The 16,012-nt window shown below is 34.5% G+C and overlaps 1 protein-coding gene across 12 annotated transcripts in view; it reads left to right on the top strand.

Annotated features, from left to right (window-relative positions):
- QKI (QKI, KH domain containing RNA binding) overlaps positions 1 to 13,387 on the top strand; it is a 157,320-nt gene extending 143,933 nt beyond the window's left edge. For 4 of the 12 annotated variants that reach the window (XM_032684285.1, XM_032684284.1, XM_032684283.1 and 1 more), the window contains 2 exons: positions 2,226 to 2,300; positions 6,982 to 13,387. In XM_032684285.1, coding sequence (XP_032540176.1) covers positions 2,226 to 2,300; positions 6,982 to 6,998 — 92 coding nt within the window. In that variant the 3' untranslated portion in view covers positions 6,999 to 13,387. Of the gene's footprint in view, positions 1 to 1,454; positions 6,429 to 6,981 lie in introns of those variants that run through there. The other 8 variants (XR_004356371.1, XR_004356373.1, XR_004356372.1 and 5 more) reach the window with 3 other exon arrangements.
- The last annotated feature ends 2,625 nt before the right edge of the window (positions 13,388 to 16,012 follow it).

The following is a 16,012-nucleotide window of genomic DNA, read 5'->3' as shown; positions in this document are numbered from 1 at the left end:
TGGAAAGGTCTTTTCTCAGTTGGAGTTTTTGCTGCTTTATTTAGTACGCAACTGATAAATCTCTCATCAATGTCAGAAAGCTGTAAATCATTTTGTGAGCAGAAAATAATTTCAGTGAATGAATATAAAGCAAACCAAGTTCTTACCGAAGTATGATAAAATTAGCAACTCTGCCGATGGCTTCTTTTATATACATTGCATTGAAATGCCCATCATTCCTAATATATCAGACCACTGACTTGCTGTGTGAAGGTAAGAATGATAAAGCAGCTGTGACAATTCAGTTAACTGGTCAATATGGAAAAAGCAGTTCCCATAGTTTCTTCCTTCCCTACCCTCTACAGAATCTAAATAATTTTTTCTCTTCAGTTTGTTCTGAATTGCATATGACCTTGGTGCTGCATAATGTTGATTTTATAGGACTTTGATCTTAGTTTGTTCAGTGGCAGTTATTGATTTACACAAATTCTAAACATCTCTAATGAACACTGGACAATAAGGTTCAAAGTCGATATTTTGTTGAAAGTATTGCAAAAAATCAGTGTTTCACATGACAGATACTTGGTGAGTTATCTGTGTGTGTGCATGTTTCCACATTATATTGCATATATATATTATATATATTATGTATAATATATGTATAATCCTGTCTTGCAGGATTAGTGAATCAATAATAAAAATTCTGGTAGGACAAAAGTATGCAGTAGGTCTGTCTTTGAGGAGTTCATGTGGTTGTGTTACCCCATACCCAAAATTCAGTGAGCCGTTATAATTTATTTCCCACAAACTTGTAAATATTCTCCCTAGCTCCTCTACCCCAATCTGTTAGTCCGCTTGTGATACATCCTGGGGTAAAGTCAGGGTTACAGAGTTCAGCAGAGTAGCTGTCAGCTGTTGGTTAGGGGCAAACCCCTCTCCTGAGTTCAGTTAATAGCAAGTAAAGAAATACATCATTCCGGAGTAGTAGTTTAATACGGTGCAGGAACTTCAATTTCTCACAGGATTTTCTATGAAGAGAGAGGAGGGGAAAATTACTCCTAAAATGGTATCTGGAACCATTGCATACTCTTGGGCTTAGCTGTGTAAGGTGGATTGCCCAAAATAGATCTCATTAAAAAATGTTACTTGAAAAAGGAAAAGGGAGGAGGGGGAACCCCCACACTCCCACTCAAGTTGCATATAATCAATAACTCTTAATACATCTGCTCTATTATCTGAGCAATTGTATAGAGTTAATTGAATTAAATTAGTTTTAATTGAGTTTTATTTTGTTACACACTTATTCTCATTTATAGTATTTTGTCCATTTTTGTGGTGGACCTTTAAGATGTCTTAAAATAATTCTGTTAAAAATGGCAGAGAAATGCATCCCTATCAGTATTTTGGGGGATATTGGTGTTGGGATCAAATTTTAGTTGGTGACTAACTTTTAATTCCCTTCCTTTTATCTTCAGGTATGGCTTTCCCAACGAAAGGCTAAGAATTCAAGAACGGTCTTAACTGATCCTTCATCAGATCTGAATTTTAACAAATGCTTAGTTTCAGCAGCCTTGAAAAAAGCTTGGCCTAGCAGTCAGTGACTTACTTGCACTTTTTTGCACATAGATTTAAAATAAAATAGTGCTATTAATTTGGATTAGGTCCTATTATTACAGAGTAGCTGTAATTTATGAGTGTATAGTAGTATACTGACTGCTAAGTGTTCTATATAGTGTTTGCTTTACTAATCACCTAATTCATTGCAGTTCATACTTATTGACTTAAAGTTTAAAATCACAATCTGTAGGCTTGAAGAATTGCTTTAAAACTTTTTTTTTGTGATAGAACTGGAAGTGATCTTAAGGTTAGCAAATAATTGTCAGTATTAAAAGATGGCATTATTTAAAATAGTCCTGCTGCAAGAAAGGCACTTCAGTGAATATGTGACTAGTAAAGCTTAAATGTGCTTGGGTCTAATAGATTTCATGAAATACTGTAATTTTGGGATTGTAAATGAATGGATTAAACAGGTTAAGGCCAGGATGTTTAAAATAAATGCAATATTAATCTGCACAGATAAACTTCTTTTTAAGATTAAGATTTGAAACTACTGTGCCTTAACTTGTTGCTTTTCTTAAAATGAACTTTTGTAGTTAATGATCATTTAAATCCATTTTGATAAACCTGCTGTTAATGTTTTCTGTGAATGTTTTCTAACTTTGTCTTGGTAATTGCAATTTAACTAGGTGCGGTGGCTACTAAAGTTCGAAGGCACGATATGCGTGTCCATCCTTACCAAAGGATTGTGACCGCAGACCGAGGTTAGTTTAGTTCTGCAGTTCTTGTTTGTAAGAAGTGCTTTGAGTGTACATGAGATTTGCAACACCACAGCTGGTTAACCAAATACCCTATTTTGACCCATTCATTATTTTTCTCCAAAATCTGAACAGTTAATATTTTAAAGCTTTGGGAATGCTTGTGGTTTTAAAAAAAAAAAAAAAATCGTAAATTTGGCTTTCCCAACTCAATTAAATATATATACTTTGATATATTTAATAGAAATGCTATAGCTGATACAGTTTTAAAAATTGAAAGATCCATCTGCATCAGGAAACGCTATGAAATCAGTGCTGCAATAATCAATTCGGTCGTGTTCCCTTCCTCCCCCCCTCCCCCAGTTCATTCTTTTAATTGGTGTGGAAATATCAGATTGGTGTTGCAAAATAAAATGAATGGATGGTTGCTTAATGAGAAAGAAGTAAAGGAATAAATGCCTCCTGTCTGTGTCTGGAGAAATCTGAAGATTTAGATTCCTTTTTTTCCAATAAACTTTTGAGCCACTGTACTGTATATTATGAGGAGGATGCATGTTCTCAGATACCTAACTGAATTCAGAAAGGTAAGGGCTGTGAAGATAACTTCAAAAGTTGTTTGAGTTTGAATTAGTAAGGGTAGGAAAAGGGAGGGTGTTTTGGGTTTTTTTTGGTTTGTTTGTTTGTTTGTTTGTTTTCCAAAATCTATTTCTTGGTATTTTCCTTTTGCTGCTAAAATGTGTAACCTGAAGGAGAAGCAACTTTTGAAGTCCTGTTGGTGAGATGACATCCAATATTTGGGCATCTCTCTTTAACCTTTGAATGGAAAGTAAATCTTCATTTTTCTCCTCTTCCTCAAGTGTCATGCCTTTGGACCCCTGAATGAAGTATTTAAGCTTATTGAGAAAACTGATATTTTCGGTTTATTGACATTGACTAGGACGTAGTGTAGGGGATGAATTCTTACCCATCCCTGCTGTGGGTTTCAGCAAGTCATTTAATCTCTCTGTGTATGTTTTCCCATCAGTAAAATAAGGATAATAATACTTCCCTACCTCACAGGGGTGTTGTGGGGGTTCTTGTTTTGTACAGGGCTTTGAGGATGCAAAGCATTACGTGCCAAGTATTATTATTCTGGTCTCATCCAAATCAATGTTGTGCAGGTTTCCATGATACTGTAATATTCAAAAGTCAAATTCCAGTGACAGATCTGACATCTCCTAACACTGACTACACTTCACTTCTTTCAGCCTTCCATAAATTGACTACAGGAAAGAATACAGATTTTGGTCAATTCAGTAAAAGGGGCCCTCCTGGATATTTGCTATATTTATGTAACACTTTAATCTTCCATATGATCCTAGTCTTTACAGAAAATGCAAAGCTGATAAAAGACACTACTTTAGTTTTCAATAAGATTGTTTTATATCACTGCACACTGTGTGCAGCCCATTGTTCTCATTTCTTGAGAACTCTTCAGTCGGGCAACAGGGTATAATCAGTAGAAAATCATAGCCCATGTTTACAAAAAAAAAAAAAAAAGATTATAAAAAAGGAAATAGGTTTTAATATTTTCTAATCTTTTTTTCTATCACATTCAAGAGAAATAGGCAGTAAGGTTATCTTTCAAAGTTAGACCTGATGTTGCAAAAATCAGTTTTTCATGATCTGTAGTGGTAGTTTCAGGTGACAGGTAAGGCTACCTTTTTGTTTAATTAGATATTTGCCTGAGACGGCTAGTAAATATACTGATAAAGCAGGGGTGGGGGGAAGTTGGGGGTTGGTGCTGTCAGGGAGAAAATACCAATTTGTAGTTTTAAGTTCATCGTTGTAATGTTTACTGAACATAAATTTTAAATACTTTTTGAAGTGCCTAGGTGTTACATCTGGGTCACTTAAAAGTAACTGAAATTACTTTATTGGTATCATTTCACCTTCTTTTAAAATACAGCCACTTTCTGATAGAACAGCATTCATCTCTAGCCAAGTGGAAACCCACTGTGTTAAGTAGATAAATAAATATCTTACCTCCTGTGGAATAAGTCATGCATCCATCTCTCTTACGAAAACCATACCGATATTTCAGGAGAGCCTTATTTTAAAGTCTTACCTAAGTAATGTCAGTGTATATTGAGAAACACAAAGTTAATTTTACAACTGAACTTCATTGTATTTTGAATTTCAAATCCAAGGTTACCACTGCACACATTTAAAAGTTTCACAAAATGTTTTGGAGAGAACTTTGTTCAGCAATAATAACGTCTTTTAATGTTCTAAAATTATATTGTAGAATTAAAATGCTATCAGTATTTACCATATTCACCTATTTGATTGTTCTGTCACCAAGATAATTCTAGAGCTATGGCCATGAAAAACAATGTCAGCAAACCGAAATACTTTTTTTTTTCAATGAGTAAATTTTTTATATAGTTAAATGTCACTAAATCTATCTTTGCATTCATTGGGTCTAAAGTTGGGGGTTTTTTAATTCTAAATTGACTTTCAGATGACTTTGTTGTACTACTGCATTCACTTTTTAAGTAGTTTTTTTTTCTTTTGGTTTTTTGTTGGTTTTGTTTGGTTTTGTTTTTTTTTTTCCAGAGATAAGCACTGCATTTAAAGCAAGAATCCCCAAATGTGTAAATGTTTTACAACTAAGCATTTAGAATTGGTGAAGGGTTGGAAAATATAGCTCATTTTAACTCAGAATAAACTCCCAGTTTATAAATAATACAAAATTGAATTTGATGCATATAACAGAGAGACTGACTGATTTAATTGTAATAAACTGTAAATGGTGTTGCACAGTTGACAAACCTGTGTGTACTGTAGAAGGCCAGAGACTTGGCAGAGGATGTATCACAGGTGTACTGGTATTTTTTAAAAATAGCTTGCTTTGATTTTAAACTCCACAAGAAATATTAATGCTGAGAATTTTCTTGAATTTATCCAAACCAATTGTCACATAATTTATGTGTAAATTTTAATACTATTTAATCAAAATTGTAATCAGTATCAATATGCTTTAAGTGTGTTTCTAGTATACCTGTGAAGTGGTAAGATTGTGCCACATGAAATATTTTTTTTTTCTTTTTGAAACAGCTGTTTTAATTTAAACAAATCCCACTAAACATGATTCTAAAAAAAAAAATCAGGGAGTGTTTGGTCTCATTTATGTTACAGTAGTAATTTTTGGTAGTGTTATGAACTGTATCCTAAATGATAGGCCATTTTTATTATGTGAAAGTAAATGAACCCACAAGAAAGATTGTTAAGTCAATGGTATCTGTGAATATTACACCTACTGGACTTCATTTTATGTAATGGCACAAATCTGACTTTGCACTGAATACCTTTCTCACTTTCATCTCCTCTGCCTTAGTCAGAATGGCAACAGTACAAAAACTTTTATCAACCTCAGAATTTATTAGCTATAATTAAGCTGTTGAATGAGTCTTAAAAAAAAAAAAAAATCATACTACTGTTAAGTGGACCAAGTTTGGTGAAGGAGAATGCGAGAGAATGATTAAAGAAGGAATAGCTCAAGAACATTGGGAATGATAACTTTCCACTTGAGAACTTTTTTATGTTTTACTGTAATTTGTTTGTGTTTGGGGTTTTTTTTGTTTTGTTTTGTTTTGTTGGGGTTTTGTTTTTTTTCGGGGGAGGGTTTTTTGCAAAAGAAAATAGTATTTACAGGTGGCTTCTTTTAAAATATAAAAATATAAAGCAGGAATGTATATGAAATGTCAGATTTTATTGTATTTGCAGAGTATTAGCTTTGAAAATGAATAAAGAGAGCTGTTTGTAGTTTTAAAATGCCTTATTAGTATCAATTAGATATTTTCTCTATTTTTTCATGTACTTAGAGCTTTTTAAGTATAGACTTTAAAATGGCAGGACTTTTACAGTGTTTACATGCAAGTGCATTTTATAAGTGTCCTATATGTGTAAAATAGTATTTTGAACAGGAAAATGCTGGCTATAGTAGCAGGCTGAGCATTTTCCTGGTTCCCACGGTGATGCCTACGTTGCTAGACTACAGTTTAGTACTGCTTTGTATCATGAGGCCAAGAAATTCCATGTTGTTTGTAAATAGAATAAATGAAAGGCAATAAAAAATTTATTGAACAAAAACGCTTTGTTTGGCCCGTAGTTTGTTGAAACAAATTGTTTCTCTCAAGTCCAGAATTCCTTAGATGACTCCATTCTTTTAACAACCAGTTATTAATAATCACATCCATCATTAATAGTTGCTTTAATGCTTGCACCTGGGGAAGTACTAATGCTTAATAGCAGTCAGATACTGATGCTGTGCACTGACTGTTGTTCCAGAAATCTTCTACCCAGTTCAAGAACTGTTCATTGTTTTTTGTTTTCCAATTTCCTTCATCGACTGCTACTAACCATTAGTCGTTAGTCATATTTTATCTCTATTTTTCCTGTTAACCGGTTTTGTGGGAGTGGGCTTCTCCTTCACGTGTCCAAATCATGATGGAGGGCTGTCATGATTTTATTGCATTCTGTAGATGGTGTCGATCAGTATGTCAGAATTAAACATGCTTGTTTTTTTTATTAGTTGTGATTAGTTTTCATGTTGTCATTAAGCCGTCACTAGCTGGAACTAATCTCTTCTCTATCTTTTCTTTCTTTTTTTTGTTTTGTTTTTTTTTTGTTTCTAACCACCCAGCCGCCACCGGCAACTAACCTATGACCTTCTGACCTCTGAACTCTTCACCCAATGATGACCTGACCATGCCTGCCTGCTGATCAGTTAACTGGTAAACGCCTTTGCTTGCCTGTCTTCAGTGCAGCGAGCTGGGGCACTTGTCCGTTCGTCTTACCATCTAACAAAACAGACAAAGAAATTGTTGTCCTCCAACTCCGCTTTTTGTTGTTCTCCTGTTTGGGTGAAAGTGGTTCTAGAACCTGCACTGAATAGTAGTAAAGCAATAAGGTCCAACTCATCCCTCCGCACTGATCATCCTCTAGTGTCCCGCCCCAAGCGAACGGTAAGGAGGCCTCACACGAGATGGAGACAGATGTCCCTTAACTACCCGATGACAGAGGCAGTTACTGTGAGAGACTTCTAGGAATATTTTTCTTCTCAGAAAAAAAAAAAAAAAATAAAGTCAAAGCTCTCTCTGAATGTACTGTGTGATGATGCATCATGCATGAACCTTTGGTCAGGGATGTCATTGGGGAAGGGATTCTAAAAAGTATTCAAAATTTGATACGCCGTTTAGTCACTACCAGTGCCCTCAAAGGGCAGATGTTGCAGCCTTTTTTCTATTGCCTGCCAAATTGGACGTTTTAAAGGAAAGTGTGCCATTGAAATGCAGATTATGATGACTTTTCAGAACTACATTAATGCAGAGGACAAAACAGCAACACTATTAAAGTGAAATACAAGTTTAAATTGTTTTAACCATATTTTAATCTCCTTGGAAGATTACATGAGAACAAGGTACATGCATTATGTGTCACATTACTGGGCAAACTGTTCAAATATTTTTTTTAAACTTCCCTGTATAGAAAAAATTTCATTAAGGATGTAAAAGCCATGCTTGCCTATTTGCTGTATACATGTAATGAAATTGTAGATAAAGTGTAGTGCATTGAAACAAAATGAACAAAAAAGTAGATACTTTTACTATACAAGGGTGCTGGTGCAGAAAAAAAAATATATTTTTGGAAATGTAGCATTTTATACTTTCAAGTGTTATAAAAAAAAGAAAAAAAGAACAAAGAAACCCTTTATTTCATTAAATGATTTTTTCTGGTGGTTGTCAAGAAACAAAAGACCAAAAGAGCCTTTTAGTCTTTCTTTTTTATTTTTTAAGTATTGGAATAAGTCTAAAGAAAAGGAAGTGCCTTATTTTCTTCATGGTCATTTAGTCAAATGTCTTGTATAATCAGCTTCTCCCTCAGACAAGTTACTGCATGCCACTCAGACGCCCAGTATGTGAAAGAAGCTGTGAGGGAAGACAAATGATGAGTTGACCATATTAATTACCTGATTTTTGCCATACTAGTGTGATGTGACTTTGCCAAAATCTCATTATGCGAAATATTTGCTACGTTTTTGTCAAACCGGCCCATTATTATTTCAACCACTCTACTTTTTAAATCATAGCAAATGCCATACTTGTGCAACGTAGACCAAAGGGTTCTATGATACAGACTGTCTCGTGCTAAAGGAGATTATTAGCTGACAAATGTTTGTAGAGCTGGAAGTCTGTCATTTTTGTTCAGGGATGGAGAGGAGTTTTCTTGATTTTGGTTGAAATAAATATCCATCAACTGTAGTAGGCTTCGGCATCACCAAGAAAACTGATGTTCTGTGAATAATGAAACTGAAAGTGCTTGGCTGGTTTTCAGTTAGTTACTGAACATGTCCCCAGTTTTCACAAACAGCTCCTGCAGTAGCAAACAGCATGGAAGTTATTTATTTTTCAGCTTGTCTTTGACTATTGTTAGATCTTCCCTGTTGGCTTTTCTTCAAAAGATAAGCAGGAGAGGGACATCAGCTAGTTGTTTGAAGTCCAGCTGAACTTTATTTTTAACCTTTGTTTTCCACGTGAGGTTCAAATAGCTGGGCAATTGCAAGAGCTGAAGCTGTTGAACGCACAGTATTTAATTCTGAAAACATTAAGTATTACTTTGTGGGGCTCAGTACTAAACTTGGCAAATATCAGGTGATAATTTTAGTCCCCTCTTGTCAACTTATTCTCCTCCTGCAAATCTTCACAGCTTCCAAATGAAAGGTCAATAGTAAGCTAAGAGGGCTTACATTTTTAAGCACCTGCATGGTGACCTCATCTAACATCTTGTCTCACCTGGAAATAATTATCAGTTTATTTACTATGCAATAGACATTCATCCTTTTGTATTCAGCTAGATTTTTCTTTATTGTGCCACCGGCTTTGTCTTCCTGTTACACATACAGTTGTGTTGATTTTATTTACAGTATATGCTGTGCCATTTTGATTTTATTTTGGTTGGTTGGTTGAATAAACTTGCGACACTCGAACATTTGAAGAGAGATTTGCTAAAACTATACCAGTATTTGATCCAGTTTCATCTCAACTGTGATAAAACCTGGACATTTTAGACATTTATCAAAGGTCTTTTCTGGGGGTAGGGGAAGTGTATGGAATAGATGTGTGACATGTGAAAGTAATGTTTGCTCTGAACAAACTTCTGAAAACTTAGTTGACAAAATTTTGGATCAACTTAAAAAAAAGCATGACTTTTGAAATCTCTGAATGCCTTGGTTCTCAGTATTATCATTCTTTAATGACTTTTTCTTTATTAAAATAAGTAGTTTTAAGACTTCTTTCTGACAGTATTATGTAATTTTTTTAGAGTGGGTAGATGGGAGTGTCGCTTGTATGTAACCGTACAGATGACATGTATTTGTCTATTCTTTATTATCTTAGTAGTTTCATGCTATGTATGTACCATAACCAACCTATTGCCTATGAGAAACATGTAAGATAATGTATTTACAGCCATTGTTACAAGTTTATAATGTATTTTTCTATCTTGTTTTATATGTATGCTATATAACATTCAAAAGAATTTTTTTCCTGATTGAGAAAAAAGGATACAAAATGCAAAACCCACAATTTTGATAACTGAAAAATTGCCAATTGTTTTGCAGTACTTTATTATATTGGGAGTGTTGTCTTTCTTGGGCTTTTAGTTAGCTACTGGATGAATACATTAGACATATTTGGGTTTTAGTTGGGTTTTTACATAGCTTGCATTTTAATTCTTTGGTTCTTTGCTGTTTCTATTAACCCATAGCATTATTTTAATAAATGTTATAATACCAACCTACTAACTCTGGACTATGTCTGTTTATTAACCATTACATGTTTAATTACGATAAACAAATAAAGACGGAAGAATGTAAAGTCTTGAGTTACTGGACTAACCCTGAAGAACGTGACCACAGATAACACAACGTGACTTGTTTTTATGTTGTTTGTCAGCTGACATTCTGCACACTACTATTAAGTTGGCTTTGGTCATTCTGGCCTCTTACCTTGGGGAATAGGTGCCAGTAGAAATGGGAACAAAGTAGCATTTTTTGAGACATTCTTGTAGAGTCTTGCCACTTGCCTTTCAGCATCTGCATTACTAATTCCACACTTTCTTTTTCTTTCTCTAAAATAATTACTGTCAGCTCACAGCAAAAGAGCAAAGATGCCAGTACATTAGTAAATCATGACTGTGTACAGAAACCAGTTTGATTCTTTGTTGAACCATTCAGAGGTTGCAGTTAATCTCACAGTAATTCGTGATTCGTTGGTTTTGGCACCTGATTCATGTTGCATCATGTGACATTTCAAAATACTTCTGGATAGAATTGTTGTACATTGAAATACAAAATCTGGGAGTTTTCCTTGTGAAAAGTGCCTTATTGTCTTCATGCCACACTATTTTCAAGTATCTTTTCTTTTTATTTTTTTTTTTATTTCTGCTGTAGTCTATCAGTATTGCCTAGCTCAGGGGAGTACAATATGTAAGCCAAAGGTCAAACTGGATCTTTTCCTAATGACTGCAGAAAGTACAAAAATACACCTTTCATTAAATTACCAAGCAACAGCCATTTCAAATTCCAGGGCTGCCTTTATGTGATCTTCATCCCTGTGGATGACTTGAGCAAAACAAATGCAGGGAATTTAAATGGCAAAAATGCTGTTTTGAATGTACATCTATGCAAATATTTTTATAGAAACGTTTCCCTTTCTTAGAACTTAAGCTGTCTGAAGCTCCTTTACATTTCCCAGGTAGTTCTCCTAGATTTGTAATCTTAAATTGACAGTAATTACACCTAATGTTGAGGGAGATCCTCAATGTAGATAACTTTTCCGATGTCAACAATTTTTGTGAAATCCCATTTTTTTCCTGTAGATGGTAAAAATTCAGATGAGGAGACTGAATCTGTTCAAATGCCTCCTTTAACTTATTATGTTTGAAACTATTTATCTTGAAATCCATACAATATAAGACTTGAGTGTTAAAGGGTTCTCACAGTATTGGTAGTAATTAAAATAAGAAGCATCTTTATTTTATAGTGAAGAACAGTCTAGCTTTGATGTTTGTTAGTTTTCTAATGGCATGTAGTTCTTTATTTTACAAAAATTTTAGGTACAGATAAAATATCAATGCATTTTGAATAGTTTCACTTGTACAGATTATACCAAACCTTTTGACTGGATAATGGCACAAAGTGTCATTACAGAGCCAATAATTTATATTCCTAAAGAATTTTACCAGAGGCACACATTTAAGCTTGGTGAAGTACTCTCTCCATTTTAGGTGAAACTATTCAGATGGAACAAAAGTTTAATATTTTATATTGAAGAATACTTCTATTCCCAGGACTACTGCTGTCCTGTAGTATTTTTATTATTTTGTATTTTTATCAATAGATATTAACTACTGTCATACTTTTTTCACAGTGCATTTTCATCTCATTCTTCAGTATATACAATAGTGAAAGTTGCTGTAAGTTTTGTAGTACTTTAAAGCTAAAGGACAGCAAAAAAAAAGGGAAAACTGCTAAAATCAAAATACTATACATTGTTGTCCACCAAAGGCATTTCTCAATTTACCTAAGTGCCTGTCTGAAAATTTAATTATTTTATACTTCGTCTGCTTATAGGAAAGAAACAAAGTGGTTTTAGAACTGAATTTAGGGATGACTTCAATTTTGCTAAATAACTGAAGTTAATTTCATATTATTCTGAGGTTAAATTGTCTTAACATTCAAGAAAATCATACATTCAAGACAACAAATTTGGTTTCTTTGAGAGTATTTTTGTGCATGTCATCAATTCACGATATATTTCATAAAGAGTTTTCAAGGATTTTTATTAAAGGTATTTTTAATGAGCATATGTTCAGTGTATACTGACAATATTGATCTTTTATTTGAACATATCTTTTAAAAGCATGTCAAAAATCTACATGTTAGGAATTGTTTATTGCCAGACTGTACTCTAGGAGGGGGACCACTAAAAGGTTTTCTGCCCTGAAAATGCAGGGAAAAATTGAAGTGTGTTGCCATCCATTAAGAAATTACTTTAACTTGGGGGAAACATGCCTATGAGTATATAAAACTGAATTCTTTGTGTCTGGGTAAAAAAATGTTATCATATAAATACCGTATTGTACAGAATGGAATCTGAGTAACACATTCCTAGGGCTGGAAGTATATAATTGTTACTGGAATTTCTGGTTTGTTTTAATGTATTTGATATATTTTTCTAAAACACTTTTAATGGAATACTGTCCAAATAACACGTGAACCATAACATTAACACGTGATACTCAATGTTGAATCAAACTGGTTAACGAAAGTACAGTGCTCTTCCTTCTCTGTGCCTGTGCACTAATTGCAGGTGGTATGGTTCTGCATAGGGGCTAGGGGTCAGGCACAGCGGGTTGTAGTGCTAATTTCTTAGTGCCTGCAGTTCGGGTGTCCGTCTTCAACGACAGAATAACTGGGGGGAATCTGCCTCCCAAGGCAAAGATTAACTGAGATTTGAAACTCTTAGAAGAATTAGCAGCAACAAAAGAATAACATATATACATATATGCTTTGACTTGTATTATGGCAGTTTGTGTGAAACATTTAAGGTTTTGTTTGTGCAAAATAATGTATTCCGAGGGGAAAAGCAAACATGAACATTGCCAAAAGACATGTAAATAAAACACCATTTATGACTGTACATTATGTGCAATAAAGTAATTGGAAAAAGTGCATGTACTTTATCCTCAAAAGTAAACTGACAGCTCTCAAAGCTGTAGCTATAGTTTTATTTGCTGAAAAGTTAAATTTTATTCTGTATCTAAACAGCAGAATAAAGAATGTACATTTTCCCACTTAAATTTTCATTAATGCTTTTAGCAGTGTTATGAAGGATGTTAATTGTTCAAGAGGCTTAAATTTTCATGGTCGTCTGATTATCAGTGTATTTTGCTAAACAGTTTCTTATTGCATATGCTGTTGTTTGTAACTGTAAATGGAGCAAGTATGCATTATATACCATAAACATGCAATACACTCTTTGCATTTAGATTTGTGGATGCACCAATTCTATAAATTTCTTAAAAGATGACCAAGTGATTTTGATGTTATTGTACTTTTGTAAGCATAACTGTTACAATTGTTCAGAGCAAATAAGGAAAAGGAGTACTACTATAACTTTAACATACTGTTTTGTGGGAGAGTTTCTGATTACTATAGAAAATTAAGACTGCCACCCTACCTTAGTATGAACCTAGCGAGACACACACATTGGAGAAGAGCTAGATTATGGTTTTTTACATTTTCATTAATATTTATGTGATGATACCTGGTTTTAGTTGAGGACAATTTCTCTGTCAAGGTATTTGCTAAAAATTCCTTATGCTTTGCAGTGCTTAAATAAAAAATGGTTTGCTTCAGAAGTAAGCGTGCAATAGATAAGGTTAAGTATGGCGTCTTTAGAAGTCTGGTAGAGTAAGGGAGAGGAGGCTAAATGTCAGTGTTAAGGTACACTTCTTCTTTAGTCTCCCAACAAGGAAGAAAAATTTGGCATAATTAGCCTTTGAAGATACCTTCCATGATGAGTCTCAACAAAGTCGTGGCATATACTCGTATCTGAGCTAGCTTTAATCTTGGTAGTTCATAGACTGTAGAGATACTACTTGGCACATGCCACTCAATCAAGTAAAGCAGCTCCATGTCATCTTTGCTGTTACTCTGAATGCCAGTGCAAGCATGCATGGACCCTGCAGTCCTGGCATGATGTGTTGGTCACAGCCTCACCTTCTATGCTGTCTTTGGCTGCACTGTGCAAACCCCCTCCTTCATCCATCTGGATCCCTAGAAAACAGAATTGTGTTGACTTTCCTTATCTCTAGCACCAAGTCAGTAATACCCGGTTTTGGTCACGTTCATGCTAGGAATTGCATTTATTGCTCTACAAATTAAAGTTAAATGTGGAATTTAATTACTGGAAAATTTCTATTAACAGACTTCACTGCTGTTCTACCAACACTGTCTGTGTGTGCATTTTGGTATGTTTATGGAGGATGGTCTGGTGTTACTACATGGCTCCTTATTTTTTGCTACAGTTACAGTAGTTCCCTTGAGGCAATACAAACTTAAACTTTTTTTGTGTCAAAATAATGAGAGGCATTCATACCAAAGAGTACAAAATGCAGTGTTCGAAGTTACTGTCTTTCTTGTTGGTGTTCAGGTCTACCAACAAAAGTAGTAAGAGTCTATCCAATTGCTTTCTCAGTGCCCCTATGAAGTTCTTGAACAGTTAAAAATAGACAACTGCCAGCCAGTTCCTGTTGAGTTGAACTCTTCTAAAAATTAACAACCAAAAATAATCAGTAACTCCCTGAAAAAAAAGTTTTGTGGGTTTTTTTGTTTGGTTTGTTTTGGGGTTTTTTTTCCACAAAATAGCGTAGCATATATTTGCCTTTTTAATTTCTGTCCCAGCAGTTTGAAAGTGTTTTCATCTTCAGCAATAAAAAAGGTTACTACTTTGAATAGTAAACTGGATAAACACAGACGTGAGGTTCAGGGGAAAATCATCAAATAATGGCACACCTCTACATATTTCAGCAGCTCATCAGTAAATGAAAGTGTTTTCTCTAAAGTTCATGTATTTTCATGAAGTTCATTACCCCTTATACAGGTAAGAGGCTAAGCAGAGAAATTCTTTTTGTTTGTGGGACGTTTTCAGAATGAATTTTATGGATTTTCAGTTCCCTGAGGGATGGCCTTTATTAAGCAGGTGATAGTTCCACTGCCTGAAGATAGGAAGATTCCAGGTCTTCACAGGTTTGTTCATTGAGCAAACAAGTGTTTGGTGTTAATCCTAGTTTACTTTCATAGTCATATGAAAATGAAACCCCATCTTTTTAATGTCATGACAGATGTATCAGTCTGTACCTTCTACAGCAGTGTTTTGAAGGGATTTCTTTTAATTGAAGTTATTTCAGTAAAAAGGCAGGTTGAGCAAGAGCATTACGGGAAGCATGTTGATAAAGATACTGGGATTACTCTTTTAGAGTCTTACTGTGTTAGGTGCATTAGAAATGCATAATGAAATAATAGTGTAATATTTATCTTGTTAGTTTTCTACACCTTTCTAATTGTGATTTCCAGATGAGGTGGTTTTTGTGGGACTAAGAACGTACCTCATACAGTTCAGAGGTGGTGAAATGACAAGATACTGCAAATGACTCCTATGTGTGTGCCTTTTTACAGAGCACAGCCTTTTTCAAAGAAAAGTTTTAAGGTCTTGCCCTCAGATATTGGGTAAAACATGGTAAATTTGTGATGCAGGTTTTTGTTAGCCTATGGCTAATCTCCAACAGTTCAAACATTGTTATCAATTTGGAGATGTTACTGCATGTTAATTTCCATGGCAAATTCCTTGTCTTATTTTTAACACGGGTTCAGTCTGCAGAGCCTCACATGCATACTGTTCTAATAAATCTCAGGATCATTTTCATAGAGTGGATCCAGTACTGCAGAGGCAGCCACAAGGCCATTACTTGCATGCCCTGGTGAGACTTTTCCCGTATAACCTTAGAGATGAGATAATTTTGATTCTTTCCCTGAAAGGCAACAAATGAAGCAGATCTTCAGCTTTGTTTCTGAGACAAAATAGGAAATGTATACTGATCTGGACTGAAAG

This window comes from Chiroxiphia lanceolata, chromosome 3, assembly GCF_009829145.1.
Source record: "Chiroxiphia lanceolata isolate bChiLan1 chromosome 3, bChiLan1.pri, whole genome shotgun sequence".
Taxonomy (NCBI): Eukaryota; Metazoa; Chordata; class Aves; order Passeriformes; family Pipridae; genus Chiroxiphia; species Chiroxiphia lanceolata.
The sequence above is the reverse complement of the archived record's forward strand: the minus strand, read 5'-3'. Positions and strand labels throughout refer to the sequence as shown.